Here is an 18,121-nt window from a genome sequence, read left to right on the forward strand (position 1 = left end):
CTGCACTGTTGAGTTTGGCTGGTGGATGTCTGCAGGGGAATTAATTGAGGTTCTATATTTGCAGCTTTTATTTATTTATTTCTTTTGTGTGTGTGTGTGTGTGTGTGTGTGTGTGTGTTGTTGTACGGGGAAAGGGGGCCAGGAAGGTATTAAAATCCACGCAATCCATACACACACACCACTATACGTCTCTGCTCTGTTGCAATCACTTTTTCTTTCTCTGTTTCTCTCTCTCTCTCTCTTCATTCCCTCATGGCTCTTTCTCATCTTTGTCTCATTCTCTTTCTCTCTCTCATTTTTGGCAACCACCCCATCCAGGATAATGGAGGACAAATGATTCTGCAGATGTGGGTGCACTGGGCTGAGCATGTCCTCCTTCACACTACACTGCAGCTGCATTGTCAATCCAGCATACATCTTATGTACCGGACCGCTCTCTTCTGTGTGTGTGTGTGTGTGTGTGTGTGTCTGAGGACTGTCGAGAGGAGCCGTTGCCAAGAGTGGGAGGCTAAAAGTTCACAAAGCGCATTCCTGCCATGTTAGGTATCAGGGCTCAGGGAGCTTTAATGGGGAGCAGTGAAACATGGAGCAGCTAAGGCTGTCTCTGAGGCACTTTGCTGAGTGTACTTGTTTTTATTTCTTTAATTCTTCTTTTCTTTTTTTTATTACAGTCTTTTCAATCACAGTGGGAGTTTGCAAGGGAGTTTCCTCCGACTATGAAGATTTATTTGTATTAGAAATCCTCCATGAATGGATGTCACAAAAGGGAAGAGGAACACAGTAATTTATTACGATAATGGATTTTATTTCTGTTAAGCTTTTTACATTAGCCCATGAAATGTACCAGTCATAAACATCTCTGTAGGGATTTAAATCCCATCTTTTTCTCGTACCACTAACGCCATTATTTAACATCAGACAAAAAAATTAGGCATGAAATAATTTATTGCATTGCTGCAATATATGTATTTTTTCTCTATATTTATTTTCAGATTTGACTTGTGTCAGGAGTGGGTTGCTGAAGCCAGAGTGGATAATAAGGCCTATTGTCATGTTGGATTTCCTCAGTTGCTTCCTCCTATCAGCTCCTGTAGGTAAGCGAGTGGTGAAGCGTCACTGAGAGGGCTCCCTCTACTGGTCGCTTGGGACAGGTGCGTGCAGTGTTGCAGGAGCAACGTCATCAGGTCCCCCACAGTCCAGCCGAGGAGACGGCTGTTGTGTGCCACACTGCTGAACTGATGAACAGAGTTTAATAATCAATCAATCAATCAATCAATCATTAATAATCAATAAGTCATTAAACAGAACATAATTATCACCACATTGATGTAAATAGGCTATATAGCCTTCGTGGTTACTGTTAGAGCTCAATTATATTGGTGTCTGGTATTAAAGATGCAGTCCACAATGCAGTTTTGCGAGAGGTTGTTGATATCTGAACTCAACAGCCAATCAAATTACACGCACACCCCCTTCTGTACTCCTGAAACACCACGTTGATTGGCAGGGATGTTTGTGGCTCGGTCTGCGCTGCTATGTTTGTTTCCCATTTACAGAGCTATTTACCAGAGTTGTTGGTAACCGCAGACACTGAACAAACAGCTGGAGGACTGTGAGGTGCAATTAGTTGAATTTGACAAAAAGTGTATGGGATGGACTGTGCCATTAAGAATATGTATAATCTTGTAATGTACTCACCTGTGTTTGAAGTTGAAGGTCTGGTACAACAAGTGTCAGTGTAGGGGTCCTTAGCTGAGAAGCTGCAGCCCAGAGCAGTGTCCCCCTCAGTTCATTTGTAGTTCTAAACATCTCAGACCCAAGCAATGCCCTGACCACTGGGCTATGGTGTCTCTGTGTAGTTTCATCTTCCGAATGCCAAGAGCCATTCTCGTCACCCCATAGCCTACATGTTTTCCCGTCGCCAAGGAGATATTTTGAGGCGAGCTTCAAGGAGCCATCAATCACTTCCAGGGCAAAGCGTTCAGCGTAGCGCTCCACTGCACAGTCCGCAACATCGTCAGCTTGGCGTGCACCAGTGGCCTGACCTAAGTTTCCACTGCTAAGGAAGGTCTGCATTCTTTTAGATGGCTGGAGGGAACTCCTATGGGAGCCAGAAGTACAGTCTGGAGGGCCCAGATCAACTGGACTAGTTCCAGGATGTAAAACAGTGCTCTGCAGCTCAGTGAAAGCCTGAATAAAAGATGTGGCTAGCAGCGCCTCTGCTAATTCTCTCAGCTGTCCCGCGTGTGGGTCGTCTTGGCTCCCTGTTCTGTGCAGGGAGTGAACCGCCGAGGTTGGCCTGTCAGCGTGGCCCGGCGGGCTCGCCTCAACTCCCACGTCCGACGATGTGAACACCTTCTCGCTTTTCGCACTCTGTGGATTTGGCCCGGCCAAAGTGTTCACCTTTGTCCTCTGCTGATGACTCACTTCTCTGTATGAGGCCTCAAGTATCTCTTCAACCCAATGCTCTGCAACGGGAAGAAGGCTCTGTTCTAATGCCTTTCCTTGTTGGTTTGGAGCTGTCAGTGACAAGTAGCTCGTGGTGGCACGTCTAATGATATCGTTGGCTAGCTGATCTGCAAAGTCATTCAGTGGTGAAACATTATGTGTCTTGTTCAGAGGTCCCCCGTTATTTTCTTTGATCTCGACCAGTGTGTCCTCAATGCATTCCGAGTATTCCGGCGATAATGACCACATCAGTCTGTCTACGAAATCATCTCCGTCATCTGATGTGGTGACATATTTGATGATGTCTGCTGATAGCTGGTCTGCATAGTCAAACAATGCAGACCAGTCGGTCCATGGCCTTTTGCTGGGGAATCCTCCACTGACGTCTGCACCATCCGCATCCTCCGAGCACTCGAGTGATAAGGAACGCATCAGACGCTCGACAAATTCGGACGTGTTTTCAGCCCTCTCCTTGTAGCCTGTCTGCAAGTGGAAGCTGGGGTTCGGGTTCTTGTTGGGGGTCGGAGGTGGAGGAGAAGGGAGAAACTCCTTGGCAAGCCCCCCTTTCAACTTCCTGCAGAAGCTGGCTCTGCTCTGAGTCACACCGGGGAATAACGGGGTGCTTGGTGGGGCGTCTGGGTAGTCCAGGGACTGGTTACTGGCTAGGCTAGTTTGTGAGAACAAACTTCCAATGGTGCGTGAGGTGCCAGATCCACGTGTCCCTGAGGATGCGGTCTCAAACGTTGACTCGTCCCAGTATGTGTCCATGTCTTCGTCGGATGTTTCCTCTGTTGGCCCACATTCTGAAAGCTTTCTCTCATCGCACGGATGTCTGCTGTCATGCATAGTGTGATGCATAAACTGTTCTGTGCTACGTTCTCCACTTGTGTCTTGAGTTGAGCTCAGAACAGAGGGTCTTAGACCGCCATGTTTGGTCACCTCCTTTAAAGCCATTTTGATAATCATGGATGCTAAATACTCGGCTAGCTTTTCCTCATCTGTGTAGTTGCTAGTTTTGCATTCCTGGCCATCTCTCCAAAGCACATTTGCATGTGGATCAAAGAAACACTGTGAGGAACTGGAAAGGCCTCTCTCAGTGTAGCATGTGGGTGACATGATTTCCTCACTCTCCATATTTCCAACCTTGTGATGTGTGGCTGAATGTATAATGTCACTAGCCAAGGCCTGTGCAAAGTTATGCACAGCTGCTGTGACTGATGAGCTTTTTCCCTGGAGGAAGTCTATGGAGCCTTGATTATCTGCACTTATAGCTCTCTTCAAAATCCCATCTAGGGTGTGTGTGTACAACCCAAGAGACCACAAAATGGATGCCTCATTGTATGTCGGTGGAGGACATGACTGGACATCAAAAACAACCTCCATAGGCATCTGTAGAGAGTTGATACAGGAAAACAGTCTGTGTGTATTCTGAGGCATGATAAAACACTTACATATTCATTCAGTGTTAACCAGTTGTTTTCCTACTTAAACACTATTTACAACAACCACTGTGATTAACCTAACTTGAACTTATTTGCAGAATTTACAGGATATTGGTGATATAAGTGAGAGGTATCCGTCATCTTTGTGGAAGTCTGTAGACGTCTGAATGGAACTTACCTTGCTATTAGCAGTGCTTGTTTCAGAGACCACCATCAGCTCACAGAGGTTAAGGGTGCTGTTTAGCCAATCCTCTGCATCCATGATCTGAGCAAGACAAAATCTAACTTTTTACAAGTTCTCTCCTTCTATATTTTAAGACTTTGCTTTGTCTAAAAGTACATGTGGACGTGCAGTTGTCTCTGTACGCTTATGTATGAACTGAATAGAAACCCGCAACGGATCACCAGTTGGTTCCAGGAAGCAGACCATGTGATGCACCAGAAAGGAAGGTGGTTTTAATGTGCATTCAAAAGACAAGCGGAGAGGCAGAGGTGGGTGAAAGTGAAAATCAGATTACTGAGTAGGTGTTTACCAAGTTTCCATTACAAAACAGGCTCTCACTGAGACCGGAAAAACATGAGACTATCTCGGAATGATCTAGACATGTGCCATTGTGAAAGCTGAAGCACTAGTACACAAAGACTGGGGTTAGCCGCAACATTTATCCTTTCGACATTATGGTTTCTTAATAAATCAACAATGTCTTAGTCTGACAGTTCAAAACATTCCAAGAAACAATAACCTGATAACGTCTCTTGCATGGTTTGGTTATTTTGTCACTAATGATGAATTTGGAGAACTTTATTTTTTACAAGCCCCGAGAAGATTCCTTGACAAAGCCTGTACTCAAACCTTATCCAAAACATAACAAAACACACGTGAAACTTTATTTTTCAAGCGGCAAAGACGCCAAGAGAAATGATAGCATGGATCCAATCCTCGCATGCATCGCTGCAGTGTTATCTCTGGACACACATGTGAACTTCACAAGGTGGAGGGGAGATGCAGTAGTCTGATCCTCCCTTCGCCTCGAAGGAATACAGTTGGCCAGTGCAGGAATGTGGAACGGATCAATAGGGAAACACACATGCACGGCCTTATTTGTTTTGTGACGGTCAAAGAAGTTAGCCTAAGTAAGAACTCTATTCCACGTGGCTGTTTATTTATTTATTCAAGCACTTGGATCCTGTAGGCTATTTGATATCTCAGTGTCTTGTAGTATGGACAGTGATAAACTGCGATCTTAATGACATTAGCCTGCATACACCAATGACTCTGGGAGACTGCGCGGGTTACCCATGGCAGACATTCACCGATTCTCAAAGTGATCTGTCCTGGAGCTGGGGGTGTAGTAGGCCCAGATCTGAGATCAGGGTCAGATTTGTTCCGGTCTAGCCCAGGCATCTGTACAGCTCAATGTGAGACAAAAGCTGTACTGATGAGGACAAAGTGAATGATGAAGTGCTGGTTAATGTTGACTATCCATACATTTTCTGTTGTTGGTGCACAGTCCAAGACGCCTAGGCCATCTGCAGCCGTGTGAGTTATGTTCAGTGAGTGCTTGGCTTACCTTCTTACTCCTTCCAGAGATAGACAGGCAGGTCAGCAGCAGCAGTGAACACCAAACCACAGAGGAAGTGGGGGGCTGATAACGTCACGCTGTTTCAAGACCAGCTAAACTTCCTGCATATAAACAAAAATGTGCGTGAGGGAGACTAGTAGTGTGTGCATGTGGCAACTAGACAAGTATTTCTGTTGCCTGTAGAGAGCTAGTAGCCTATACATCAGTTACCACTTCATAGTTTTTTTTTAAAGGGATTCGTTTGTTGTGCAGTTATTCATCAACAGGAAGTGTTGGTGTGAAGTTGAATCTGACGGGCTGTTTTAAAAAAAATAAACTCAATGATTATTTGTCACGAGAAACAATCCTACACAGATCCTCGGAATTCTAAGCCAAAGCTGAGAAAAGTTGACGTTTTATGAAAGATGAAGACAGATGAATTTTAGAAAAATCAAAAGAGATTATGTGACGTTAAATAGGCGGTACATAATGGCGTCTAAGGAGAAGCAAACAGCCGTTGAATTACTTGCACAGTCTAGTTTTGATACTCCACGCCCCATTCGTCTTGTTGAAGTGCGAGAGTGCTCCCCGATTATAAAAACAACTCTCAAATCCCGCTCCAATAGGTTGCTATGGAGTTTGAAAATTCGAGTAAGCCCGCCCCCTAACAACGGCATCCCAGCCAACTGATCATTGGTGCGTTTGTGAGGCATTCTAGCCAATCAGCACATAGCGTGGATGTTTTGGATTTATCAAGGTTGCATTCACGGTTTGTGTAAAGCTCCAAGCAGGCTTCTATTGAAAAAGAAAAGGAATTCCTCCGTTAATATTTTAACTCACTGGAAGAATTGCAACGTGAACGGTAAGATACAAATGCAAACTAGGTAGCAGAAAATATCAAACATTTATTAAGTAGATTGTTCGCTTTGAATTAACCTGGACTAACGCTATCGTTAAGTGTTTCACGTTGAGTATATGGTTTGCTTCGAGCTGCTATCTAACGCTGTTTTGTTAAAGATTGTATTTGTTTTAGGTGAGGTTTTTTATTCGTCCCGGGTTCTTTTTAATAGATCAATTTGGAGGATTTCACATTGAAACGTATTTGTTAACGTTGCGTACCGATACCTAACAATCGAGGGTTGCTTCCAATGCCCCGTTCTTATCAAATGTTCTGAAACTAGTTGTTTCATTACTTTTCAGTTAACTAAACCTTTACAGAGCTGCATGTTGAATTAGATGTTTTTAAACGGTTGCATGGTTGTTCAAGGCTGTTTGGAAAGAAAATCGATTCACCAAACGCAACGTTAACATAACGTTTGTTTGCTAAAGAGATACTTTCATTCAACGGTAGCTTTGATTCCCCCCACAGGATCCCATTTCTATTTGGAAGACGTCCACTCGCAGATATGCCATTTTCAAGGGGAAAGAAATTGGTTGCTATAAGCAAAATTCCTAAACTCCACTCGAAAGGAACCGAGAATCAGGTTGGTTCCTTCATCAAAATAGCTAATTTCTCCCCCCCCCTTGAGTGTCTAGCGTTATTCAACCCCCACAAAGGCCTTTGATCCGGTTTCTACTTTGTCATATTAATAAACTAAGTAATAATGCAAATGATATCTTAGTATCAAGTAAGCAAGTGTCTTAGTTCAGCCACTGTTGACAACATTACCTTGGATTCTCACTCTTGTGTTTTGTCCTCCTTTGAATTTAGGAGGAGTTGCTGCAGGTTAAAAGATCTTTAACCCCTCCAAAGGGTGCACCCAAGAAGAGAACCGCTTTCATCGACATAACCAATGTAAGCTCGATGTGTACATCATTAGGTTGGCTGCAAACGTAATGTTTGTTACGCATGTCTCACACATCATCTCTGCTCGGCTAGGCCTTCTCTCAGTGTCTCTCCGATAATCAAAATGATGAAGATGATGATGAGGTAGTCCGACGAGTAAGTTAGTGCATGTGGAACACTGTGGGGTTCAGCTTTTTACTAAGAGGTTTCCTAGGAAAGCTGTGGAATCTGGGCACATTCACAATAGTGCTTTTCTTGGGTGATTTTATAATAAGGGTGCTGATCCCTGCACAATGTGGGTTGTGTGTGTGCACACCGTGTGTGCTACAGCTTTGGAGGATTTATTTATTTTCTTACCTGTAAAGAGGATCTATTCCACCCACATCTCACTCTTTCACACACACATCTCACTCTTATACACACACAAGCACTAACAATATTTTCTCTTCGCTCTACCATCTGTCCTTTATTGTTGGTGGTTGTTTTTTGGAGGTCGGTGTTAAGTAATGGCCTGGCCAGCTGGAGATGAAGACACACTGACTTTGTGTTGGTTTTTCAGGCACACAAGATCCAACCCAGCATTGTTGGCATCAAGAAGGAGGGTGTCAAGAAGGCACAGACTAAGCAGTCTGTGTCGGAGAGAAATGGCGCCAACCTAAAAAAGTAATTAACCGTCTTGTTTTAACCTCCTTTTCCTTTGGTCTTGTTTAGGCTGCTTGCTTGTAATGCTTTGACGTAGAAAATCTGCCCAGATGGCAATCAGTGCTTTATTTTGCCCTCTAGCCATGTAAGCTCAATCACTACTCAGCCCAGCTGGACTGTAATTTGTTCTCTCTGGGGTTGATAAGCAAACCTCATATGAATTAAAATGTCACATATTTTTTTCATACGGTTTCATCACCTCACATCCCAGTGACTGTTGTTGGAAAATTGTAGCCATCTTTGTTAGTTTGTTAGTTCAGGTCAAACTGTTGTTGTCTGAGGTGACCTTGAAAGATCTTTTCTATGTGTCTGCTCTTATTTCACTGACTTCTGTTAACTCAGCTGTGATAATGATGTTGTAATGGGGTATATCAGTATGTATGGCATTGTAATCCGTGTCTATTCTATTGGAGGACCGTGTCGGTGAGCTCTGAGGGCTGTTTGGCGGAGATCAAGCAGGAGATAAAACGGGAGGAGATCAAGCAGGAGAAGCCACTGGCTGATGAACCAGTGGCCGAGCCTGCGCCCAGCCATTACCCTCCGAGATCACCACTGCAGACACCCGAGGTAACTATGGAAAGTTGTTGACTCGCTAGTTTGTCATAAACAAAGTAAGCAAATTTCAACAGGTTTCGCTAAGTTTAGCCGCTAGCAAGACATCTCGTTAGCGATGCTAGCAAGCTTGTTATAACACGCTTGGACATTGATGCTAGTAATAAGTGCTCTTGCGTCGGCTTCTTTGTAATGTTATTGTGATAGCTATGTTGACTAGCTTGCCAACAACTTTCCTAACACAGTCAAACATCAAGCAAGTGCAACACAAGACAAAGCGAGACAGCAAATAAGTTACTGAATAGTCCAGCAGAAAGTAGCCCCCTACCTGGTGGCTCCAGAAACTCCATAGTGTTACTTTAAGGTGGGGGGTGAAGCATTATCTGGATTATACTGGATGAAGCATCTTCTAAGGGGGCCCTTTTTGGTGGTAGTAGTTGCAGCAATGAGTTGGTGGTCTGGCACATCTGTATCTTCAGACTAAATGCTTCTGCCCACATTTGAAGACACATTAATATTGCGCATATTCACATTAAGTATCAGAAATGGCAACAAATATGACACGCTGTGAAATATAGAGCTAAATAGTTCTTATTCTCCAGGTAAAACCAATGAAAGTGGAACTGGTGAAAGAGGAACCAGTGGACGAGCCCATTTTCAGAGAACTAAAGCCTGCCCATCTGCAACCTCCAAAGGTAACATACAAGCACTTTTGAAAACTTCTCAAGCACCCCTTGAAGAACCATTGTCTGAGTTTTCTTGGAATCTCCAGTGGTTTTCTTGGAATCTCCAGTGGTTTTCTTGGAATCTCCAGTGATTTATTTATTTTTTTATTATTATTATTATTATTATTATTGTTTTGCCATCTCCAGTGATTTTCTTGGAATCTCCAGTGATTTTTAAAAAAAAAAAAAATTTTTGGAATCCAGTCATGTGCACAGATGCATGTGTAAAGTGGTTTTAAGAGGCACAGAAGATGCTAAAACTGTCATGTATGTTGTGATTCATGTAGGTGCCGCCCGAGTTTGACATAGACTCTGTGAACCATGATGACTGCACGCTGGCACCAGAGTACGCCAAAGACATTTTCGACTACCTCAAGAAAAGAGAGGTGAGCTCACGCTTCCGTTGAGATGCAGGCGGTGTTGTTGTGCTCTTCAGTGTTTTTAAAATGGTGATACGCTGCTTCTGGTGGAGCTTTTAAAGATTTGGGGAGAGAAAAAAAAGTTTTGCTTGACACATTTGACTGGTCTTATGCGGACAGCATTTCTTGCTTTTAGAATGGACCAAATCTTGAAAGTTTTGGGAATACTATTTTCTCTGCTCGTAATGTAGTGGATTTTGCAAACACACACACCACACACATCTCAAGTGCCATTAGACCTAGAGATGGTTTTCACCATTAGAAAACATTAAAATGATGACAACAAAATGAAGAGTGGCTCTCCATACCATGTTTGTGGTGGGTGGTGTCAACGGAAAATCATCCGGGCATTCACAGGGAAAGCATTGTGATGTTTTTTGCCTCCAATACATTGCCTTTAGTTTAAAAGCACATTCTTGAGAGAGTTAGTTCTGTAGTTTGAATGCAAAAAGGCCTCTGTATACTGTTAGCCACTAAAAGGTCATGTTAAAGATACAATCCTCAATTTTGGCAAAATGTTGTTGATATTTGAGCTCAACACCATGTACATTAACCAGCACTGTGAGGAGCAATTCTCTGGATTTGACAGAGTGTATTACATTATAACCGGAAACTGCACCTTTTAAGCCTCTGTGAACTTTAAACCTCATTATAATCTTGCCGCTTGTGCAAAACTGAAAAGATTTAGGTGAAGGAATGTTTAGGGTGACTGTTTCAAATACATTTCATTGCAATAGACTTTTCTGCCAAACGGAGTGCACTATGGGTCATGGAAACAAACACATCTGAAACAAGATGTGCTAAATAAACATCAGTGTTGAGATTCTCAATTTTTTTCTGTTTTAGATTATTTCATTATGTTTTGTGAATTCTCCAATCCATACTTCAGTCTGAAGGTCAGATGAACAGGGTTTTGTAAGGCCATGTTGTGCACAGATAAGTCCAGCATCAGATGAATAAAGGAAGAACCGATCATGACCCCTCTAATATGTAGTCCTGAGCGACAGTTTAGCGGAGCTAAATTATTTCCAGTGATTCAAGAAAGCTTCGCTAAGTGCTATGTCAGTGTGAACTCTCCTTGACGATGTTCTGGACCCTTCCCAGTTGGCTGCGGACAGTCTGGACCTGATTGGGCTCCATTGTAGCACCGGCCTGGTTCTGGCACCGATCCTTTGCAGGGTCATCCGCTATCTCCGTAGACGCATAGCTTAGCCAGCGATCCAGATGCTGCTGCCTGGAGACTGATTTCAACCGAAGGTGGATCTTCCAGCTCTGTGATTATACAGAAACACGCCTCAGAGAAATTGATGCTGATGTCATGCCTGGAGAGCAGGCGGCTTCGTGGAGGCCATCTTATTCCCAAAGCTTGAGTTTCACTGAAACATGTCTGTAGACAATACAAGCTTGGACTTTAAGAGCTTGAGGGGGAACCATTTGGATCCTTAACAGTCCATCATCAATGCTAAACAATGTGGAGAGAGACGTAGGGCGGTTTTCTTGGGCAGCCAACTTGTTACGAAGGTTTTGGGGGAAATAAATGTCTATAAGAAAGACTTATTGTGTTTGACTCTGTTGTCAAAGTGCAAATACATTCCACATGTTGGGATCTCATGAAATGTTCGGTCATGGTATCATTCATTTCACATACACCACATCTTTTATTTTATTATTTTTTTAGTTTGTTTTTGTAGTCAAAAAGCGCACGTAATTTAAATGGAGCTAAACTCGCACCATCTGTCTGGGGCCTTCAGCACGAAAATGCCAAGATAATTTAACAAATTGTTTCAAAATTGCCCCTTGGGCCTGTCTTTCTGTCTCTCCCCTCCACAGGAGAAATTTGTCCTTGAAGACTACTTGCCCATGCAGACAAGCATCACAGAGAGCATCAGGGCCATCCTCGTGGACTGGATGGTGGAGGTGCAGGTATGTTGTGCTGGTGTGCTAAACCATGTGTTGTGTTATTGTTGTTTTGATGTTGTCACTTGGGGGTTTTGTTCCTTGGGATGATGCTGATGGTCAGTTACCGCCCCTCAGGACTAGAGACTGCTATGGGCCTTATTCTATCAGCGTCACAATAGCCTGCAACGGCCATTTTGTTGACAGACAGACACACCTAGGTACACAAACGGTATCTTCATATCAGCTATGTGGGTCTACAACCATACCAAGTTTCATGAGAATTGGTGAAGTCTAAGTAGATGATATCGTCCACCAAAAATGAGTGGGGAAAATAATGTTAGTAGAAGAAGGATGAAAACGTTGTCAAACACTGGCGCAGCGGCGATCATAATTATACCATACAGATCTAGAATTCACATTTATCTGCATATCTAACGTTACTTATTGAAGCCATTGCGTACTAGTGACTCAAATCTGCTGTCAGCACTGGGCGGGGGGTTTCTATGTCAACAAAATGGCGACGGCTTGGTTTGCGAATAAGGCCCATAGGAGTGCAGTTGAGTTGTTTACTTATTTTACTACTTTCCCTCAGTCTGCCTCTGTTTGTGTGTGGCTGGCTGGCTCTCTTCCTTTCATGTACTCCATTTGTTATCGTCTCACTTTCTCACCCCTGTCCCTATCTTCGCGTCTCTCTTCCTCAGGAGAACTTTGAGCTGAACCACGAGACGCTCTACCTGGCGGTGAAGTTGACAGATCACTACCTGGCGGCCGTGCCATGCAACAAGGACCTGCTTCAGCTGGTGGGATCCACTGCCATGCTGATAGCATCAAAGTTCGAGGTGAGCCTGGCATCACACTGACCGCTTATAGCGACGCGGCTCTGCTTGGCATAAACATTAAGCTGTATGTGTCCGTTATCTTGGGTTTAGTCCGTGTGGTCTGTTGGATGCTTGCCAGTATTCTCCACTGTAGAACTCTCACAAACTAGCCTAGTAGGGTAAATGTTACCAAGCTTCGTGTTCTGCTAACCTCTTTGGCGGTATAATAAAAAAAATTCCGTAATAAAAAGCACAGCCCTGTTAAAGTGGCAGTATTTTACAGTACAAATTGTGGAAATATGATATGCGTGTCGGCCTCCGGGTTTATTTCAGGTCATGGGGATTTTGTGTATTGTTGACGTAAGCACTAGGGATTTAGCTGCTTCAGGAAGCTATCAAATAGAAAAAATATTTATTTATTTATTGTGCTGCCAGTCTTTCGCCAGTAACATTGACTGCTCAGTGTTCTTGTCAAGGTTAATGGCGGTTGCTCTTAGCTTTTATGGCCTACTGAATGCACATTGCCAGGCACATGCAGAGGCACTTTTACCTGCACAAACTGCCACAGATACAGATGGTAGTTCCATTTCAAGGTTTGGCCCTCGAGGCTTGTAAATGGAACATTTTATTTTTAGCTTAAAATGGCTTTTCCCTTCTGTCTAATACTGCAACCAGTAATTGCTGATGCCAAATCTTATTCAGGTTTTATTGTTGATCTGACATTTTGTGATACGGAATTGTTGCTGTAGTCTGAAATAGGAGCCAAAACTGTGTCTCTGTTTGTCTGTCTCTTTCTTTCTTTCTTTCTTTCTTTCTTTCTTTCTCTCTCTCACTCACTCACTCACTCACTCACTCACTCACTCACTCACTCACTCACTCACTCTCTCTCTCTCTCTCTCTCTCTCTCTCTCTCTCTCTCTCTCTCTCTCTCTCTCTCTCTCTCTCTCTCTCTCTCTCTCTCTCTCTCTCTCTCTCTCTCTCTCTCTCTCTCCCTCCCTCTCCCTCTATCGCCCTCTTTCTGGTGCTCTCTTTTTTTTTCTTCTTCTTCTTCTTCTTGTTTTGCACAATGGGTTCAGTGTTGCACACCTGTGACACTGTCAAAACTAAAGAGGTGTAACATTTGGCACACCTGATGCCAAGACTCCCTGTTCCAGACCCGCGTGTCCATTTATAAATATAGCTCAGAGCCAGGTCTGATTGCCGCCTGAATACTACTGCTCTTTTTTTCTTTTTATTGTATGTAGGTCAGGATCTGACTCCAGTGCCAATCTATATAACTCGTTAGCATGTAATTGGACTAACAAGCAGTCATCTTGCCCTCGTTAAGCAGAGCCCGTGCTGACTAGTGCAACGTGGCGTCTGAACCTTCCCTGGCCTCGAGGCTGATTTATGTTTTATTCTCTTTTCTCTCTGTGTGTGTGTGTGTGCTTTTTTTCATCTTTGACTTTTTATGTTATATTTTTGTCTTCTCCATATCGTAACTTTCTGGTTGGTGAAACACCTTGTGCCATCTGCTAGAAAGCTTTTCATAGGCCTCTCAGTAGCATGTGGATAGCACATTATATGGGATTTCATTTTATCTATATATATATATGTGTGTGTGTGTGTGTGTGTATAAACATTAGTATAGTATACCATTATTTAAAATGAAATCCGAAATGAGTATTTCACAGTAGTGTGTTAGTCTGATATCATTGTTGCTATTGGAAAGGCAGAATTCAGCATCCCTGTGTGAACCTGGCCAGACCAATCGTTGATGAACCCAGTGGGTTTGGCTGGTGACTTCAGCGCTTGCTGCCTGTGGTGTGACACAGCTAGGCTTAGACACGGCGCTAATTGGTGTCAGGGTGAGGGGGGTTGTTGTGTCCTTGCCCTCCATCTCACCATTATTCTGGCTTGGCGCTCAGGATCCTGGGCATCATCCACCACCCCCTTCTCACCCGTTTAAACACCTGCTCTCTCTCTCACTCACGGCAGTGTACCATGTTGTTAAAGCAGTCTACAATGACCTATTCGTTTAAAAAAAGAATGTGTCCCTCTCTCTAACTCTCTGTGTGTCCCTCTCTAACTCTCTGTGTGTCTCTCTCTCTGGCTGTGGCAGTGGCTGCAGTGTCCAATGTTGTTAAAGCAGTCTACAAAGACCTATTTGTTTTAAAACAGAACGCTCAAATCGGTCTTTCTCTCTGACAGGAGCGATGCCCACCGTGTGTCGATGACTTCCTGTACATCTGTGATGACGCCTACAAGCGCCCTCAGCTCATCGCCATGGAAGCCAAAATCCTGCATGCCCTCAACTTTGACCTCAACATCCCTGTCTCCTACCGCTTTCTCCGCCGCTACGCCAAGGTAAAGTGTGTGTGTGAGCAAAAGCGTTGCTATGCCAAGCAATATGTGTGAGCGTGTACATGCGCTGCTAGGGGAAAGTGTGTGTGTGTGTGTGTGTGTGCAGGCACGTGCACAGACATTTTGGGGGGCAGGTGCTCAAACAAAAAAAAAAGGGCACCCATCGCCAAAATTATTTATGAAATTAAAAATAATAATAAATAAATAAATAAAAAACACAGTAGGATATTTTCAACTTATATATTTATTTTTGGTTAACAAACTAACTCAAATTATCAAAATAAATAAATGAATAACAGGCAAAAACAGACAAAACAAGGCCATATTGTATAACCAAATAATATGTTAAATAATCAAAAAATATTCTAACTTAAAACGTATCAAAACTCTGCTCTGGATAAATTAAAGGAGGTATTGCCCTCTGACGTCATTTTCAAAATGAGCGATATGTGTTATTGAAAGTGATAATGAAGACTAGAAACAATAGCTTGAATCACTTGTGTTGTTACTTTACTGTAAATTAAAGCCATTTTAGCTGAGCCGTGTTGTCCGTTTTCTATTGATCACTGTAACTTGAAGGTAGCAAGTAATTGGTTGCTACGCAACACCTGAAACACATTGTGTCGTGAGAAGACATGAGAGCTGAACAAAACGACATGTTTTCTATTTCCAATTACCATTTATTTTCATTTACAAAATGATAGGAGCGAAAAATGGCATATAATAAACAACTTACTAACCTCGACTGTTCGGTCATGCCGGGAAATATCAAACTTCCGTAAAAACGTTAAAGCCTCAGTCTGATATTTCCCGGCATGACCTCAGAGAGCTAGCATAGTTTAGCTGCTATTTTCTAGCTGTGAATTCTCGTGACATTTATAAACATAAATTCAACATACTTTCGAAATTGTCTAAACGGCATTTACACAACAACACAAATAAGATGCCTGCCTGTATCTCTCTCCCTCTCTCTCTTCATTAAACATGACAAACGTCAGTAAACAGCTGGACAAGGCTTTGAAATCACGGATTTCTTGAGTTTTTTTGTTTGTTTATTTTTTTAGGAAACGTAACGTAATGTTTTCAGCGGCGCTAATGTTGTGGTTAATTTATCACCAAACAACGTCGGGGGATTGCACAAACACCGTCATTACCTGTTTGTCTGATGCTGCGGGTCAGAGAAGACGTAGGCTGCACCCGTTTGGCCTGGCGCTCAGCACTGCATGAGCACTAAGTGGAGGAGGAGGGAGGGGCGCTGTGGGGGCTTGTGAGCGCCGCGGAGCATGTCGGGGCGAAATTCTCACAAGAACTCAAATAAATGCCCCGTCAGATATCAAAAAACATTCGGGGGGAATTGATGACAGCCAGAGTAATTTTTATTCTTAAATATTGATGAATGAAGAAAAAAATTGGGCTCCGGCAGAAGGGGCACGTTTCTCATCCAGGGCAAAAGGGCAGGTGCTTGAGCACCACTAGGGGTCTATCTGTGCACGTGCCTGTGTGTGTTTGTGTGTGTGTGTGTGTGTGTGTGTGTGTCCACATGCTCTGCAACCATTAACTGCTGTGCCAAGGTGAAGCATCTGACATTCTGGTGTGTGTGTGTGTGTGCACAAACAAGCTCCTACGTGTGTACCCAGGTGTTTGATTTTGGGTCTGATGCTGTGGGAGGCTCCAGGTGGGGGTGACGGCCAGGCTCTGGCGTCCCGCCCACGACTTGAACTCTTTAGTAATTCATTTAGAGTGGAGATTAGTGTAGTTAGAAGCCAAACAATTGTGCTGACATTTGAGAGTGAGCGCTTTCAGAGGAGCACAGGGGAGCGATCGGGGCCTGTGCGAGTACAACTGGGGTGGGGTATACACAGTAATTAACCTCTGCAGAGCGTGTGTGTGTGTGTGTGTGTGTGTGTGTGTGTGTGTGTGTGTGTGTGTGTGTGTGTGTGTGTGTGTGTGTGTGTGTGTGTGTGTGTGTGGGTGTGGGAAGCACTGCAAGATGGCATTGAGTCAGAAATGTGCTCATTATGAAGTACGTTGTAGGCCCAGGCTTTTTGGTGTCATTTTTTTAACACGTTTTGCTACAATATGGCAACTAGATTTGGTATCATCTTAAAAATAATTCTGATGGTATACGGGTCATGGGATGTACGGATCCCTGTCGTTCCCACCAGCCACCTGACTGTACTTTGCCCCAGGGCGGAGCACCCAAGGAAAATGTAAGAGGTTTAGCTTGATTTTGCCAACTAATATCGTCAAAAGCTTCAATCAGTGCCAACTATGCTACTGTCGGGGTTGAAGGCTTTATTTATAAAAAAAAAAATAGGTAATTAGCTCGCTAGTTTTAGACCAAAGCCATTTACCTTTGCTTTAAAGAAAATGCTTTGCGTTTGTTCTAAGGAGCAACACCGTGCTTCTGCCTGGCACAGCGGACTTTCTCAGGTCCGTTCCCGTACCTCCCAGACGTAGGATGTTTAAAGAAGGTTTTGCGCACAGGTTAAAAAAAAGGCGCTCCTGTACAGGCAAATAAACAGGATGGAGATGAAACGCCTCCGCATGCACAGGAAGTTTTCCAGATTCCCAGCATTCCCACCCCAGATTCCCAGTGCCCTTGGGCGGAGCGGATGGGTGGCTTGGGTGTCTGTTTGTCAAAACGGAATTTAAACAAACCACACCTCAAGGAGAGGGTGAAAATGTGCCATGCACTGGGCATATCCGACTAGTGTGTTCAGGTTTTTTTTTTTTTTTTGTGCCCCAGCTGTTTTAGTCTGAAGGATGTAATGGCTCCTGAGGATGCTGAGTAAATAAGGCTAGTCATCTGAAGGTGTTGTCTGAGGAGGTTATGTGGAATGAAGTTTTGCAGGCAGTTAAACTATAAAGCCTTAAGTATTCTGCGTATCATGTGCCCAGTAATGTATAAACATTCCCATCATTGTTTGGCGTCTAACTTGTCTGTGTGTGTGTTTGCAGTGTGTGAGCGCCAACATGGAGACCCTGACGCTGGCACGGTTTGTGTGTGAGCTGAGCCTTTCGGAGATGGGCTTTGTGTGTGTGAGGGCATCCCTCCTGGCCTCCGCCTGCCTGCTCATCTCCCTGGTTACCAAGGATATCGGCAAATGGGTGAGTTTTCTGACAGTATTGTCCAGTGGCCGACACTCACTCACACGCGCACACTCACTCACGCGCACACTCACTCACACACGCACACACACTCACTCTCACACACACTCACTCTCTCTCACACACACACACACACTCACTCTCTCTCACACACACACACTCACACACAAAGGTAAGAAATGTGTGTGAGAACTGTAAAAGAGTGCAACGCACAGAGACACAAATATGTGCGTGCGGTCTCTCAGCGTTCTGAGTAAATACGCTCACACCTCAGGAAGTGATGTAGTCTGTAGTGTGGATGTAGTGATCTGCTG

The 18,121-nt window shown here is 43.8% G+C and overlaps 2 protein-coding genes across 2 annotated transcripts; one reads left to right on the plus strand and one right to left on the minus strand.

Moving 5' to 3' along the window:
* Positions 1-784: 784 nt before the first annotated feature.
* si:dkey-171c9.3 lies at positions 785-7,193 on the minus strand. Its single transcript, XM_042706905.1, has 5 exons — positions 7,122-7,193; positions 5,462-5,574; positions 4,069-4,155; positions 1,699-3,837; positions 785-1,235 (listed from the first exon to the last, which is right to left on the minus strand). Exons 3-5 carry the CDS (start codon positions 4,150-4,152, stop codon positions 1,065-1,067), a joined length of 2,394 nt encoding a protein of 797 aa, XP_042562839.1. The 5' UTR covers positions 4,153-4,155; positions 5,462-5,574; positions 7,122-7,193; the 3' UTR covers positions 785-1,064.
* ccnb3 (cyclin B3) lies at positions 6,181-17,897 on the plus strand (the record flags this gene model as incomplete). Its single annotated transcript, XM_042706906.1, has 12 exons — positions 6,181-6,314; positions 6,822-6,936; positions 7,164-7,247; positions 7,332-7,394; positions 7,798-7,901; positions 8,354-8,507; positions 9,095-9,187; positions 9,505-9,603; positions 11,467-11,559; positions 12,237-12,374; positions 14,544-14,699; positions 17,658-17,897. Coding segments are annotated over exons 2-12 (1,302 nt in total), but the record flags the coding sequence as incomplete, so codon positions are not given.
* Positions 17,898-18,121: the final 224 nt, after the last annotated feature.

The sequence above is a fragment of the Clupea harengus genome, unplaced genomic scaffold, assembly GCF_900700415.2.
Source record: "Clupea harengus unplaced genomic scaffold, Ch_v2.0.2, whole genome shotgun sequence".
In the NCBI taxonomy this organism is placed as follows: Eukaryota; Metazoa; Chordata; class Actinopteri; order Clupeiformes; family Clupeidae; genus Clupea; species Clupea harengus.

What these genes read in the sequence shown, in the direction of transcription:
- si:dkey-171c9.3 (XM_042706905.1), bottom strand. Translation starts at nt 4,152, where the DNA reads ATGGATGCAGAGGATTGGCTAAACAGCACCCTTAACCTCTGTGAGCTG. An exon ending in CAAGCACTGCTAATAGCAAG is followed by an intron (nt 3,838 to 4,068) that starts GTAAGTTCCATT and finishes AACTCTCTACAG; the next exon opens with ATGCCTATGGAGGTTGTTTT. An exon ending in ACCTTCAACTTCAAACACAG is followed by an intron (nt 1,236 to 1,698) that starts GTGAGTACATTA and finishes TCTGTTCATCAG; the next exon opens with TTCAGCAGTGTGGCACACAA.